Source organism: Rhynchophorus ferrugineus, unplaced genomic scaffold (assembly GCF_030347505.1).
Source record: "Rhynchophorus ferrugineus isolate W39M unplaced genomic scaffold, kcgeb_rfMv2 rfM7, whole genome shotgun sequence".
Taxonomy (NCBI): Eukaryota; Metazoa; Arthropoda; class Insecta; order Coleoptera; family Curculionidae; genus Rhynchophorus; species Rhynchophorus ferrugineus.
The window spans coordinates 7,253,061-7,269,441 of NW_027472586.1; the positions used below are offsets into that span (position 1 = coordinate 7,253,061).

General features: G+C 36.1%; 3 protein-coding genes across 4 annotated transcripts; 2 read left to right on the top strand and 1 right to left on the bottom strand.

Moving 5' to 3' along the window:
- Positions 1 to 916: 916 nt before the first annotated feature.
- On the top strand, positions 917 to 8,808 carry LOC143199356 (succinyl-CoA:acetate/propanoyl-CoA:succinate CoA transferase). The gene is made up of 8 exons (XM_076409116.1): positions 917 to 1,236; positions 3,076 to 3,238; positions 3,306 to 3,444; positions 5,352 to 5,442; positions 5,495 to 5,683; positions 7,224 to 7,472; positions 7,532 to 7,765; positions 8,527 to 8,808. Exons 1-8 carry the CDS (start codon positions 1,062 to 1,064, stop codon positions 8,709 to 8,711), a joined length of 1,425 nt encoding a protein of 474 aa, XP_076265231.1. The 5' UTR covers positions 917 to 1,061; the 3' UTR covers positions 8,712 to 8,808.
- A 1,811-nt stretch (positions 8,809 to 10,619) lies between these two features.
- Positions 10,620 to 11,603, bottom strand: mRpL35 (mitochondrial ribosomal protein L35). The gene is made up of 2 exons (XM_076409117.1): positions 11,463 to 11,603; positions 10,620 to 11,188 (listed from the first exon to the last, which is right to left on the bottom strand). Exons 1-2 carry the CDS (start codon positions 11,482 to 11,484, stop codon positions 10,680 to 10,682), a joined length of 531 nt encoding a protein of 176 aa, XP_076265232.1. The 5' UTR covers positions 11,485 to 11,603; the 3' UTR covers positions 10,620 to 10,679.
- Mitofilin (mitofilin) lies at positions 11,495 to 16,163 on the top strand. Of its 2 annotated transcripts, XM_076409114.1 has the most exons (8): positions 11,495 to 11,659; positions 11,767 to 12,178; positions 12,286 to 12,405; positions 12,465 to 13,207; positions 13,272 to 13,500; positions 13,692 to 13,997; positions 14,060 to 14,204; positions 15,726 to 16,163. In XM_076409114.1, exons 1-8 carry the CDS (start codon positions 11,609 to 11,611, stop codon positions 15,901 to 15,903), a joined length of 2,184 nt encoding a protein of 727 aa, XP_076265229.1. In that variant the 5' UTR covers positions 11,495 to 11,608; the 3' UTR covers positions 15,904 to 16,163. The 2 variants fall into 2 exon arrangements, with proteins under 2 accessions (XP_076265229.1, XP_076265230.1); XM_076409115.1 differs by lacking the exon at positions 12,286 to 12,405.
- The last annotated feature ends 218 nt before the right edge of the window (positions 16,164 to 16,381 follow it).

The window sequence follows — 16,381 nt, forward strand, 5'->3', positions numbered from 1 at the left end:
GTAAAAATTCAATAGTACTACAAAAAGTGTCTAGATGGCAATGGATGTTGAATAAATTTCCAGAAGGAATCTGCAATAAATATTACAGTTTCCACATTATCATATACACGTAGTACAGTAACTCACTACTAGATGGTGCCACTGCAAATATTCAATAATATCAAGAAATTTTTCTAGGTGACACTGAATGCTATGTAATATTTTACAAAAAATATATCATTATGCAAATATTTACATTAAAAGAGTAATATTTACTATAAATTATATTCCCGATACTTAGGAACTTTTTTTCGTATTTTATTACAGTTTCCATATAAACATTCATTAGTTTTTGAAATTTACCTAGATGTTAGTTTACTTCCTAGAAGGAAACTGCAATTTTTGGAAAATTTTAGTACAGTTTTCATATCATCAACTTGATGACAACTATCATATATAATATAGCAGTAGACTAATAGATGGTGCCACCAGAAACATTTGATAGTATTATCAAATTTTCCTAGAGGGCATTTGCTGTAATTAATTTTTTCAAAGAAATCTTTAATTATGTCAATATTTATTACAGTTTCCATTTCACTAATAGCTTATAGTATGGCGCTGTTCCAAGAGATGTCGCCACCGTACAAACCCTAATTAGTATTAAGAAACTCCCCTAGGTGGCGCAAGGTATGTTCAAAATTATAGCTATAGAGAGAAACAGAAAGATAAACCTATATCTTATAATATTATATTATTATATATCCACATACTTATTCTATAAGATATAATTCCTATTTATATATATTTTCTTTTATATATTTTTTTTTCTTTTCTTTATAGTTTCCTTAATTCGAATATCTTATAGTTCTATTTTGAAGGGATATGTGGCGCCACGAGTACAAAACGTCAATTTCTATGTCGATTTTTTGTGTCTGTCAAGATTTGAACAACTTCATAATATTTTCAATTTTTTTGGAGTCAGTGTCATTCCTATAGTAGTCGGGGTTGGAGTAAATTACACAACTATATTCGCCTAATAAACAAGACGTGTTCTCTGTGGACTTTGGAGTATTGCTGAGAAGATGGCAGTTAGTTTAAGAAGCTTGACAAGCAAAATAAGTTCTAGGGCTCTGCCCTTAAAGGCTGTATCAGCCTCAAGAACATATTTTACTTATGTTAACGAACCAGCACAGCCCATCAAAGGAAAGGAACCCAAATGGGTGTCCCCGGAAGAGGCTTTTCAAGACTTGCAGTCCGGTAAGTAGTTCAAAGAAACTTTTAAATATATATTAGAATTGCATTAAAAGTGAACTTTGGTCATCCTCTATTATGAACATTAATTGTACGTAATGCTCTAATCGAGGATATATTTAACTTGGTTGATTGTATATGTTTATTTTGCAAACGTGTTATATTCAATACGACGACCTGTTTTTCTCATTTTGTGAACTATTTTAAACCGTGTACCATGAAATATAAATTATTCCGATGGAATTTGACGGCAATAACTCGCTGTTTGCTTTTTATCATTCCGATTGATCAGGAGCTTTATAGCATGACACGGTTATATAATTTAATTTATATCCAACGAAACGTATGCAAATTGTAACACGTTGTAGATGTTTTGCAGGCGTGAGACAAATATTTTTTTGTATTATTCCGAATTATTTTTAAGAATATCGGGAATCTCCTAAGACCTTCTATTTTGTGTGTGTGTGTGTCTCGAAGTGGTGTCGCCAATAATCCATTCAACAGATCCTCTAAATATAGAACCGAGTTCTCGGAAAATCGCTTTTATTTACTGGTTTTTGAACGCTCGTTACGTTATCGCATCTCGCATCTTTATAGATGAGTTGGAGTTGTGCGAATTTGTATTTTTAAAACTCTATTTTTATTATTTTTTTCTCGCCGTTTTGGTTTCTGGCTTCGATGTACACTGAGTTTTAAAAATTGTGCGACTGTATTTTATTTACTAGATAACATTACGATAAAAATATTTATACAATGAAATCGTAGCTCAGGATAGTTCCAAAAGCAGAAATGAATCGAGTCAAGTAAACACAAGTCGATGTAATTTGATTAATTTCTAAAATTCAAGGCAGAATAATATATTCTGGTTCTATAGGAATGTGTTCGTCAGATATATCCTACTATCTCCAATATTGCTCTTCTATTTTGGTGTGGAATTTAATGAAGCTTTCATGAAATAAATTTATTTGAATATAATAACCATACAACAATTAAAACCTTATTAGATCCAATAGAGTCATTGCTCATGTATTACTTAATTTAGGCGTTAAATAATCCCTATCTAAGAGCAATTATATGTAATCGTAGATAAGATAGATGGGACATAAATCTAGATAAACACTTAATGTAAAAAAATCTACAATCAAAAGCGCCCTCTGGTGTTTTACGCAGATAGTAGAAACGGCCTTTTGTCAATTGTTAATAAAAAAGGCAAATAAAGAAGCGAATAACAATAATTACACTCAATAATAATTAAATATATTAATCGAGTTATATAATATCAGGACATTAAAATATTTTTGTGGGTTGAACAGCCGAGACTCTGATGACATAAGGTAGTAATTATATGTTTAAAAGAGATCAATATCAAATTAACACAGTATAATAATAGCAGCCTTCGGTCAATTCATTTGTTACCGTTATAACAAGTTACATTTTCCTTTGTCTGAAAAATAACAGATCAATTGAAAAGTCCCCGGCCTACCATAGTAAAACAATTTTTTTGGAAAAATTAGTTTTTTTTATTCAACATAATTACCTTCAAGGATACCATTTTTCGATTTCATTTTTGTAGTACGATTTGTCCTTTGCTTCAAAATATGCCTAATCCGACAGCTGTCAAATTTATACACGCATCTTTTGATGGTTAGGGCTAACTAAAAACAATATGGATTTAATTCTAGTAGCGCCATCTATGTGTCAGGCCGGTGACTTTTAAATTGACCTGTTACATTTTTGCTTTATTATTTTTTTAAATTCCGATATTTTCAGTGCTATTGTTTCATACTTTGTCTAATATCATAATCCTTATATTTCAACAACGCTAATGTTTCCTGTTGGTTGTAGGAAATACCGTGTTCGCTCAGGGAGCGGCAGCAACCCCTATCGACCTCCTGAACGCCATGACCGAGGTCGGCAAGAAGAAGAAGCTGAAGGACGTCACCGTTTGTCACATGCACACAGAGGGTCCGGCCTCCTACACCGACCCGTCATGCGAAGGAATCTTCAGGTAAGCCTCCCTTGTGCCGAGCGACAAGTCGCTGAAGTCTATCAATCACGCGATGCCTGCCGTCTAGGTCGTTCTCGCTGTTCATGGGCGGCAACGTCAGGAAGGCCGTGGCCGAGGGCCGAGGAGACACCGTCCCCATCTTCTTGTCGGAGATCCCGCTGCTGTTCTACAAGAAGATCATCCAGCCCGACATCGCCGTCATCCAAGTCAGTATAGTTTGTGTGTGTGCCGCCAACTTCATTTTCATGTACTGTGAATTGGGTCACGGTGGACTTTGGAAAAAATTATCTCTGTTTGTGTGCTCGAATAAGTACGGCTTACGGGGTCTGTTTATGTTTATCGCGGTGCTCGAGTCGTATCAGTGATTTTGTTTTACTTTATGCCCGCATTATAATTAGGCGATAAGACTGTTTTGGACATAAAAACCAAAACACATAGCATCGCCGATTGTCATATTGCGGCTTTAGCTGCATAAATGGTGTATTTTTCGTGTGACATCGCTATCAACCGAATTGAAACTCCTATAAAAGCTTGAGAGAAATTAATATAAATATGATTTACATTGCTGCCTTGATATAACAAACAATCACTGACGTAATGATAAAATTATATGATATGAGACTTAAAAAAATTACTTGTTTTTATATCACAAGTACTGTTATATTTGATTAAGAAAATAATAAAAATACATGGCATGAAGAATCATTTGGAATATGATGTTTCTGATGATGATGTGTATATGATGAGGTATATATGTATAGTTTCGATATGATGTCTCCCATTTATCTCATGTCTTGCAGTTATAAAATCACTTTTGTAGTACCACAACCTTTGCTTTGAACTACGCCTCAAGCTTATTGATTTAGTGGGAGTAAAAAGAATTCAGAAACAATTATATACGATCATTTTAGACACACGGAAAAATTGTCAGTATTACACTTGATAAGAAACTAAGTGCGGCCTCATCTTGTCTAAAGAGTATCCAATAGCACCAGAGATATGATGTGCAAGAATATTTTTACTGAGAGCAAGTTTTCTACAATTGCCAAAGCATATAAAATTCTTGTTAAAACCCATATTTCAGAACATTTTTCTTAGTTAGAACGTTAATAAATAAGTTGTTCAGAGTTTTTTTCATTGTATTATTACAATGAGAAATGAAACACCCATAACACATTATAAATTCATTACCATTGCTCAGAATAATTAAAATCACAAATCACAATAAACATATTTATTGGCAAGTGCTTAGGAAAGCGTGACGTCACACAGGTCATTATTCTAGCGTTGTGGCATTTTTCCTTGAAGGCCTTTATTTTTTTTGTAAAAAATGTATTTATTTTGAAATAACATGTTTCATGATAATTTCTCAATGATTACCTACCTAATATAACAATCACTGAAGTAATATGACTTGTTTTTAGATCACAAGTACGATTATATTTGATTAGGAAAAGAATAAAAATACATGATATCAAGAATCATTTTGTATATCGTTGAAACTTTTTAATAATTTCGATAGCATGTCTCCCATTTATCTCATATCTAGTAGTTATAAAATCACTTTTGTAGTATTACAACGTTTGTTTTGAACTACATCTCGAGCTTATTGATTTAGATGTAAAAGGAATTGTGAAACTGTTATATAAGCTTTTCAGATACAATAACCATGAATATGGCCAAATATTATAAAATAAAGCACGAAAAACTACCAGTATTACACTAAAGTGTGGCCTCAACTTTTGTCAAGAGTACCAAATGACGGCACTAATCACCAGATAGGATTAAAATATTGGATAGGATCAAAATTATGACATCTTGTCTTGCACGCTTTAGCTATATTTTAGAACATTTTAACTAGTGCAGAATTTTTATCATTGTATTATTACATTGAGGAATCAAATACCCTAACACATTAAAAAATTCATTACCATTATTTCGTGACGTCTCACAGTTCACTATTCTAGCATTTTGGTATTTTTTCTTGAAGACCCTTCTTTGAAATGCATGTTTCATGATGAGAAATACAAAAATAAAGTGACTTACAACATGCATCTAGAAAGTCCCACATGCAAAATGCCTTCGAAACTTGATTGACCGTTTCCTTTTAAAGGTTTCTCCACCAGATCAGCACGGCTACTGCAGCTTGGGCACCAGCGTAGACTGCGTAAGAGCAGGAATGACCCACTCTAAAATAATTGTTGGTACGTTTCGATGTCCGAGTCTCCCTTATGATGTGGATACATTTTTCTTCAGCTCAGGTAAACCCCCGCCTACCCAGGACGTTCGGAGACGGCATCATCCATATCAGTCACATTGACTACGCGGTGAAGGTAGACACGCCCCTGCCCGCTCACGGCGGTAAACCACCCTCCGAAGTAGAGACCCTCATCGGGAAGAACATAGCCGAAAATTTGGTCGAAGACGGAGCCACGTTACAAATGGGTAAAGCACTTTATAGTATAAGGTAGCGATAAATTATTCCACAGAGGAAAAGATTTTATATTTCATTGACAAAACTATGAAATTCATTGAACTAGTTGAAAAACGGGCATTATTGGCAAACTTTTTTTATTATTATTTAATTATTACATTGTTACTAGTCGTTTCCGTCTAACCTACAATTTGTCTTTATGATAACATAAATCTAGGTATATAACTAGGAGGACCCATCGGCTCTATCGCAGTCTCTTGTGAAATAATGTTTATACATGTCACTGCTGTATTTTTTATTATATGCACCTCACTACACAACTTTACACAAGATCAGATGGTTTGATTCTTTTGAGTCTGTGTCTTGTTCTGGTGCTATCCAAAACCTGCAATAGTTCAGTATTTTTATGAGAATGGGGTCTTTTCTCATGCCCCCTTGCAATTCTCTTGATTTCTTGACTGACTGTGGGTATCTGAAGGTTTCGATGTAGGTAATCAGTCCTATAGTATTTGGGTGCGCCTACAATATCTCTCAGGACTTTGTTCTGAAAAAATTGTATTTTATTTATGTTACTCTTTGCAGAACATCCCCATGATTGAACTCCGTATGTCCATATAGATTTCAGTATTTGTTTATATAATAGCAATTGATTATGTATTGATAATTGTGATTTTATTTCAGTTAGCCAGTACATTTTCCTATATTTCAATTCCAGTTCTTTTCTTTTCTTCTTTATATGTTCCTTTCAGCGAAGTTTTGCATCAAGATTCATTCCGAGATATTCATTCCGTTGTTGCTATATGGAATGATAGTATTATTTAATGTTATTGGTGCTTGTACGGTCTGATTGTAGGTGAACTGGACATGCACAGATTTACTTTAATTAATTTATATTTTCCAAGCTTGTGTCCAATTATTTATATTGTCACTTGCCTGTTGTAATTTTCATGAGGCTTCTTCACTATTGTCTCCGACAGCTATAATCACAGTATCATCAGCAAATGTAGCCATTGTAATATTCTCCATTTGTGATATATCACACGTGTAGATTAGATAAAGCATTGGTCCCAGTACACTTCCTTGTGGGACACCTACTGTAGCTTCTTTTATTGTAAAGTAAGCTTCTTCTTATTTGACTCTAAACATTCTAGTTGTAATGTACGATTCTATTAGTTTGGTGTGTTTTTTTTTGTAGCATTTTTGTAGGTGTTTATGAACAAGGCCTTCATGCCAAACCTTATCGAAAGCTTGTGATACATCTAATAATATAGCTGAGCATACTTTTTTACTTTCGTAGGCTTTTTCAATAACATCTGTTATTCTGTGGACCTAGTCAATTGTTGAATGCTTGTTAATAAACCCAAACTGGTGTGTTGGTATTAGGTTTTTTCTCTCTATTGGCAAACTTGATTGAAAATAATTGAATAGAAAGTTGTACCGCGCCTACTTAGATCCAGATATTCCTGAACTGGTTCTTTTTTTGCGAAATAGGATTCTTGTGTCGAATTCGAAGAAAACGTTTTTCTATATTTCTCTCGACATCGATTCCAGGTATCGGCAGTATTCCCGACGCTGTCCTTTCCGCCCTGACCAACCACAAGGACCTGGGCATACATTCGGAGATGTTCGCTGGCGGCGTTATCGACTTGGTGAACCGGGGCTGCATCACCAACAACAGGAAAAAGATCCACAAGGGCAGGATCGTCGGTTCGTTCTTGATCGGTACCCAGGCGCTGTACGATTTCGTCGATAACAACCCCTTCATCGAGATGCTGGTGGTGGATTACGTTAACAATACCGGTAAGAGGCGGGGGGGTGTTAGGGAAACATGCGGTGACGCGGTGCTTATACATTTTCAGGTGTTATCGCGAAAAACCCCAAGATGACCGCCATTAACTCTTGCATAGAGGTCGATTTGACCGGCCAGATCGTATCAGACTCTATTGGTACTAGGATGTATTCAGGTTTTGGTGGACAAGTCGATTTCTTGAGAGGCGCGGCCGAAGGTTTCGACGGGAAAGGCAAACCCATCATCGCGTTACCTTCGGTAACCAGCAAGGGCGAATCAAAAATAGCACCCACCATCAAACCAGGTATGTAATTAACATTCGAGGCTTGATATTACTTAAAAGTGTAACGTTTCTTTGATATGATGCTTCATTATATTTCAATCTGATACTAATTATTAGTAGAGTAAATAAAAATATTCTAGTGTAATCTTACTGAGAGAACACATTGTTATTGTTTCCATATTCTACACTAATCTCATAAAAGTAGTTTCTTATATTCAAATGGCATATGACTGTTACGCACATAAAATTATATGTAAATCCTTTTGTTTTCTTTGATCGTCCTAACGTTTAAATTTTAAATAAAATCATGGATTCCTTTTCGACTTTTGTGGTTACAAATATAGGAAAATTTACATTTTTCTGTTGTTACATGTTCATATTATCAGTCCTAACATAACAAAACGATCATTAATATCAAAACTATTTGAAAATGGACAGACCTAGTTCCTTAATTATCAAAACTGATATCATCGAGTCGTCCTTGACTAACGGGGATTAGTATAAAAACAACGAAATAAAAACACTGTTACTTGGTCTTGTTTTATTACCATAGTAACTGACACAAAATAACATAAAAAAAACTGAAACAGTTTACATTCAGAAATCATTTAATTGAGTTAATAAACAAAAACTTTCTGTATAAGATCACACATTTCTCGTAATTAACATGTTTAATTATTTTTACCAAATAATTTAAGTTGATAGAGTGCTCGAGTCGGGAGAGCATATAATCAACATCCAATGCTAACTAGATCAACCTTCACGTCAATATTTCTCCTCAGGTGCTGGTGTCGTCACCACCAGAGCTCACGCACACTACGTGGTCACCGAACACGGAATCGCATATCTCTTCGGAAAGTCGCTGAGACAGAGAGCCCACGCCCTCATCAACATCGCACATCCCGATCACAGGGAGGCATTGGAGAAATCCGCCTTCGAGCGCCTAAAAGTGATGCCCTCACCCTAAAAATGAAGACGCATAGGTTGAAAACAAATTTTTCTTATTTTTATATAGGACTTATATATGTTATTCTTTTAAAGTAATAAATATTATTAAGTATTAATTGTTGGTGTTTATTACTGCCATAGAAATAAATCATACTTTCCCAGGAATTCTTATACCGTCCAATTTACAGCAGAATAAAACGGCCAAATTATTTTTATTAGTAAATTGATATCATCGGCCTTGAATAGTAGTAGATCAAAAGCAATGGAATAAAAAACTGTTATTCAAATAATATCTTAGAAACTAAAACCTTTACATTGGGAACTAAGTAATTTTTAAATATTTTTTTAGGATATTTTTTCATTATTTACTGATTAATATATAAAAATTGATAGCATCATCCTTGAATGAGGACAAACAATGGAAATAGAATAAAAAAACTTACTTAATCTTGTTTTGAAATTAATAGCTGTTAGGAAATTACATAATACAAGTACAAAAGGCAGTTGGCTAGAAAAATACTCACTTAATATATGTTGCACCAATAAAATGTGTTTAATCGATAATATATTGTCCCTTTTGAGCGATGACCTTTTGCCATCTTTCCGGTAATGTCATAATTCCGCGCTCATAGAAGCTCTGGTCCTTCTGAGCCAAAACCTGAAGCAGCTGAGAATTTATGTCTTCATTATTATTGAAGGTTTTATTGTCCAAAGAGTTTTGCAAGCTTCGAAATAGATGGTAATCAGAAGGCGCTAGGTCGGGGCTATACGGCGGATGCAACATGACCTCCCAACCAAGTTCCAATAATTTCTTACGGGTGACTAGAGAAGTGTGAGGCCTTGCATTGTCATGGTAGAACATTGGGCTTGTCAACTCGGGTCGTTTTTCTTTGATCGCGTCATCCAGTTTCTTCAGTTGTTGGCAGTAAACATCCGAATTCATCTTGTGGCTCTTAGGAAGCACCTCAGAGTATATGACGCCTTTGTGGTCCCACCAAATCGACAACATGACCTTGTTTTGATGCAACCCAACCTTTGAAGCGTTTTCCGTGACATCGTCGCGTTTCGACCATGATCGCTTCCGGATAACACTATTGTATTCAACCCATTTCTCATCGCCAGTGATGATCCGTTTCAGAAAGGGATCACGTTCATTACGTTTAATATACATATTACAAATGTTGATTCGTTGCGTTAAGTGAATCTCTTTTAATGTGTCTGGAACCCAAATATCAAGTTTCTTAACGAGCCCCAGACCTTTCAAATGACTGCTAATTGTCTTGTGCGAGACATTTAACCTCTTAGCGATCTCCCGAACGGCTATATGACGGTCTTCTTGAATTATGGCTTCGATTTCGTTATCATCAACTCCACTGGGTCGCCCGGACCGTTTTTCATCCTTGAGCGAGAAATCTCCGGAACGGAATTTTTTAAACCAATTTTGACACGTACGTTCTGTTAGGCTTTCGACACCGAATACTTCACATATGTCTTTGTGGGCTTCTGCGGCCCTCCTTCCTTTATGGAAATAAAAAAGTAGAATATGTCGAAAGTATTCATTTCTGCATTCCATGGTGGTGTTAATGTATGTCTTTTTTAACTAACACAAATCATAGAATATAAACAAATAGTTACAAACTATCCGATTATAACCTAAACGTGACATAAAATGTCAAAAATCCGAAAATACTTAAATGTCAAAATAAAGGGTTAAAAAAAATGATTGATGAATTATGATTACATAACTTCAAAAAATAAATATGGAATATATCTAATAGTTCAGTTTTATAAATATAAAACTATATTATGCAAAATTTCGTATAAAATTTAAGTTATTACAATCCTATAAGGCTTTTACATTTGTTAAAAAATATAAACATTCAACATGTTATAACGGGTTGCCTAGTAACAGTTAAAATAAAAAAGGTTTAAATACACTAATTTATTTTTATAAAACAATTTCAATTGATAAATACAGAACTATAAATTACTCAGGTGGGAAATATGGTTTTGGTTTCCTAGAAGTAATAGAAAATTCCTCTCTTGTGTGGTAAGGATTATAAGGATCATCGACGAAATATTTCGGTTTTCTCCAATAATCACAGACCATTTTATCCAAGAGCATACTCTGTGAAGCGTTGCAAAAAACGTGTTGTCGCAATCTTCTTTTTCTGGGGGGGCTTTTCTTCCATAATCTCTTATGGCGTCCACAAAGTGTCCTAATCCAAACTCCCCAATTTAAGCGGTAAAATCTCTTGACTACTGCTTTTACGGACTTTCTCTTTCCTTTACGAAAAGAGTATTTCGTCACGTTTCGAGTGTTGGTGAGAACTACTTGGTTTTTCAATTCTTGAGGCTGATTAAATAGCCTACATAGTGTTTGAGATGAAAGTAATGAAAATTGTCTCTGATAAGATTGTTGCACTAGTGATGGTTGATAAAAGTTTTGAATTTTCTGTCCATTAGTTGCAATTGTCGAAACAGCCCCTCTTGCAGCTAAAATTAAGGGAAGAAATGTATTAATACATATAGCTTCTCTTTCAGAAAACGTAATGAAATAGATAAAGATAACGATAGGATGTTTGACGTTTTACTGCCAATGTTAAAACAAATTCCCCACATTATAACCTAGAAATATCAAACAAAAAACAAAAGATCGTAATATTTTGACAAATAATTAAAAAATCCTCCAACAGTAAGCGATACCGACAAACCCATTACCCCCCTCATCATTTTACAAATTATCCGTGCCCAAACAACCCCAATTTACCTGAAATCAGGGTCCGAAACATTTCGACGTTTGAAGTTCACATATGACTTTTACACACTAAACCCGGTGTTGGGTAGTCGTCCAGAAAGAAGAACTGAAACTGCAGAAAATACGTTTCCACAGACCCATAGTGGTTTTACCAGAAAATGTTGATGCTTCAAATTGTTCGTAAAGTTTTAATCCGCAGATCAGCATGGGTGAGACCAATCATTTTATATCACAAATTACTCTTTTTCGATATTAAGTGTCGCTTGTTATGTCATCTTTATTTACATCAGTCGAATCAATTTTTTTTCTTTTTTAGAGCTTTTTAAACGTATCACAATTGAAACCACGACATATATCTCTGAATAATAATTCAATTGGTGCAAACTTAACTTTAGGAGTGAGACAATACAGTGACAAGAGTATATGTCCGCCAAATCCACCTCCAAAATCTGATCATGGTGGAAGCGGAGGCAAATTCTTTCTCACTCTTGGTGCCATAGCATTAGCTGGTGGAGCTACTTTGGGTTATGCAAAGTACGACTCAGATTTCAGGAAGACCCTTACAACTTACGTTCCCTACACCGATACAATACTGGAAACTCTTGATAACAATTCAATATCATCTCTTTATGATTCTACAAAAAAATCGATTTTAAGTGTGTTTGTAGGGGATGATAAACCTGTAGCAGCCAAAAAGGAAATTATTCCTGAACCTAAGGAGTACAAAGGTAGGTTTATAGGTTAGACATAGAGTTTTTTTGCTTTTAATGTGGCGCATACTAATCATTACTATTTGATTATCGAATGCCTTATTAACAAACTGTTTGTGTGTTAGCTCCGCCGCCAATAGTGCCTGCATTAAAAAATGAAGTGAAAGAGAATACTAGTGCAAATTATAATGAAATAAGGCTTGAAAAAATAGATGAACCTACTGGAGAACCCAAAGTTGATATTGGTGATTGCTTTTGCAAGTTTTGCTTGTATTGATAGAATAATATTAATAGTCGTTTTCAGCTGGTGATCCAAAACCAAAACCATTGGAAACTGACAGCAAACTGATAGCCGACTTAGAACAACAGATTTGCACTTCTGCAGAAGAAGCAGTGAATGCATACAACAAAGCTGTCCATGTTCTTCTCAGTTACAACCAGGATATTGAGTACATAATTGACGAAGCAGTAAATCAAGTCAAGCCAGAAGTTTGGGAGGAGGTTAGACAGAAAACCAGATCAAAGAATGAATGTATAAGAAGAGCCGAGGAGAAAGCCCAGGAGGCCACCAATGCTATAAACAAGCTTAAAAACCTGGTTTCTAGTCCCGGTTTTATAGCCAGCGATAGTACCAGAGTGATCATCCGGAATAACATCTCCAAGGTACAGGACGACGTCGAAAAAGCGAAAAGCGACTTTCAGCTGACCCTGAAGCACGGCAACGTCGCTGAGAAATACTGGGACAAAGTGGAAAGGGCTCGCAAGAATTTCTCTGAAGAACTGGAGATTCTCTTCCCCAATATCGATCTTTCGAAAAAGAAATTATCGGTAGACCAGGAGGAGCTGGACCTCTTCATTTTGCACGTGTACGGCAACGTGTTGTTCTACCAGAAAGAGTTGGCCAAGATGGAGACTATTCTGCAGGGCAAGGTCGAGCAGGCGGTGGAGGCGGCCAAGAGAGGGGGCTTGGAACCCCTGACGGTCGCTCAGATCTGCGAGGCTGTGGAACAAGAGAAAAGACGACTCACCATTTGCTTCCAACAACAGGTGGCTTATGACCGTTGATAATATGCGGTTTCGTGATTGATTTGTTGTTTTCTTTTTCCATCAGGTTTTGAAACTGAGACAAGAAGCTGAACAGGAGCTAAGGGAACAGTTGAAGAGGCAGTCGCAGGCCTTTAACGATCACCTCAACGAGGCGATCAAAACCCGCGAGACTGAAATTGAGCGTCTTTTGTCGAGGAAGTTCGACGAGCAATTGGAGGAGGAGAGGTGCAAGTTCAAGCTGCAACTATCGACCATGGTGGGCAGGCTGAGGGGACTGGACGAAGGAATCAAAGGTAAGACCTCGCACCTGAGATGTCATCGGTTTTTGTCAGTATTTTTTTGGCGTTTTATCCACATATGTTCGAGTTCTTTTTTGTTGATGGGAAATTTATTGGTTTCTGCGTCTACCCAGGTAGATTTCCATTTTGTTTTCGCCTGTTCGCTCATACCCCCGTTCATACCGACTCATAGAGGAATTCTTTAGCTAGAAACGATGCCGACGCGTCCTCCAAACAGGCACAGGTGCTGTGGAGCGCCTGCCAGTCGCTGCTCAGAGCCATCCGGGCCGGCTGCCCGGGAATACCGTGGAAAGACCAGATACGGCCGTTGGAGCCGGAAATCAATGCTGTTGTCAAAGCCGCGGCGCCCAACGATGAGTTAGTATCAGTGGTGATTCAAGGCATTCCGAAAGAAGCAAAGGAACGCGGAGTGTACCCCGAGGACGCGCTGCGGGAGAGGTTCCTGAAGGTAGAGAAGGTAGCGAGGACCGTCGATTTGATTCCAGCGGAAGGTGCGGTATATTTTCGAAGGGATATTGGGGAGTTGTTTAACGTTTTTCGATAACCTTTGCAGGTGCCGCTTTACCCGTACACATTCTCTCCTACATTCAGTCGTTTTTGTTAATCAAAGCCGCTAGTCCCATTCCTCAGTCCGAGCTGAACGACGAGAAGGTGGATTTCAGTAAGCTGACCACGAACGACATCCTGCAAAGAGCCAGGTAATTACTCGCCTACGTCACAGTAGATATGGAGTTGATTTCTACAAGACACTACAGCATAACATCTTTATTTACACGTACACAAACACTTCTCGAGGAGCCTTCCACTTTTAAATTTATTAGATGCGAACCTCTTGAAGTTGTCAATGTCTGGGTTCACTCTTCTTCCAGTAGAGATGGACTTAACAGTGATTTAAGTCACTGCTAGTTTTTTCTACGGTTTCTAGCATTTGTTGGGCCCTTTGTGCATTGCTTGAGGGAGGGACCTATCATAGTTGGCTATTTGTTAACGGTAACAAATAGCCAACTATGATAGGTACGACGGTTTTCTATCCATATGTAACAGTGAAGAATGAACAAAAAAAAGTATGATTTTTAATACCACTAAAAATATAAATAAATATCCATGTTTGGTCAATGAGCAAAATCTTTGAAAATTTATTTAATTGTTTGATATCATACAGCTAAGGTCTTATATATACAATTTTTTAAAATTAATTTAATGAACTTGCGCTGTTTCTTTTTTGTGTTTCACATCAAATGTGTTTGTAGAGCAGAAATTTCATTTATGAAAAACGATGTTATCTCAAGCTTTTATTTTACTTATTGTCTTATCGCTCTCTATGTTGCTTTCTTTGTGCCCTAGGAGGATTATTTTATTATATTTCTCTGCTCTTTGGCTTTTTCTTTCACATTTGTTAAAATTTTCCTTTTTTTTATTCTGTTTTTTTTACAATTTAGATTTTTTTTCAGTATATCACAATATATATCACCAACCACGACATATATCCCTGATTAATAAATTAATTAGTGCAAACTTAACTGTAGAGTATTTTAGAGAGACAGAGTATTTGTCCTTAAGTGCTCGTCCAATAGGATTGTTTTTTCCCTCTTTGTTTTGGCTTTTTCTTCACATTCGTCTTAATCTGCTATTATTATTTAGTTATTTTGTCTACATCCATTTGAAATTGCTGATCATTTTGCTTTGATCAGAATGAAACCATACTAGAACCAAGTAGAAAAGCAAAAAAAGCCACAAAAATAACAAACAGGATAATGTCACACGCGATAAATATGGTTCATCCTGGTTTGATAAGCTTATTTTCTTAAAGCACATCTTCTTCATTAAGTACATCTTTTATAAATGCAGTTATTGTTTCGGTTAATAGAGTTTTCATTAGTCAGAGTCACTTGGTTCTAATCGTGCTACTATGTTTCTAATTCGAGACTTTCGTTTCTCCCAGAATCTCTCTCATCATAATAAACACACAATTGTAACAATAAATAGAAAAGATAATCATAATTCCACATGGTGGAATGAGGCTTTTGATTTCGTGAGCGTATTTAGATATTACATCAACTTTGGATTTTTCGATTAGTCTAATGTTCTGTTTTGTTTTAAACTTACTCAAAGATCACTAGTATCTCTATATTTCACTGTTTGTAGATTCCGTTTTAGATCTTCACTACGTTTGTCATTTTTTCACAGCAGGAGTAATCGTGATGGTTTTTTGTTTTCAGGTATTGGTTGGATCGAGGAGACTTTGCTCAAGCCTTGAAGTACATGAACCTGCTGAAGGGCGCGCCGAGATGCGTGGCCAAACAGTGGATGAACGAGACCAGGATACTGCTCGAGACCCAGCAAGCCGCCAACACGTTGATGGCGCACGCCGCCTCAAGCGGTCTAATGTATTTGTAATAATTTATTTTTAGATAATAATCCACGCAGACCCACTAGTTTATCGGCCACGTCTTTTATTATTTTCCCCCGTTGTTCTTCACGTACCGCAAAGGAGTCCCGATCCCGCGTCGAGACCACGAAATTTCTGATAAAGTTTTCCCGTATTTTTTTTTCAATCGTTACACCGAGCAGACGTTCATAAAGTGCAGACCGTCGCGAGTGATGATCGAGTTGGTGAAATATTTTGTTTTTTTAAATAAAATATATATTGTTATTTACTGAGTGGTTTTATTTGTTCAACACACAGAGATACTTGACTGGGTCAGTATACGAAGATGTGCATTTGATTTCATTGCTTAAGAGTTAATCTAAAGCACCATCGTCATTTTAAAATGGAGGTTCTTTGAGGCTGCGGCAAAGATAATTTCTAATGTTTTATTATTTTTTGTTCAAAATCTGATCTAATTTTAATCTTGATTTAAACCATCAATAATTT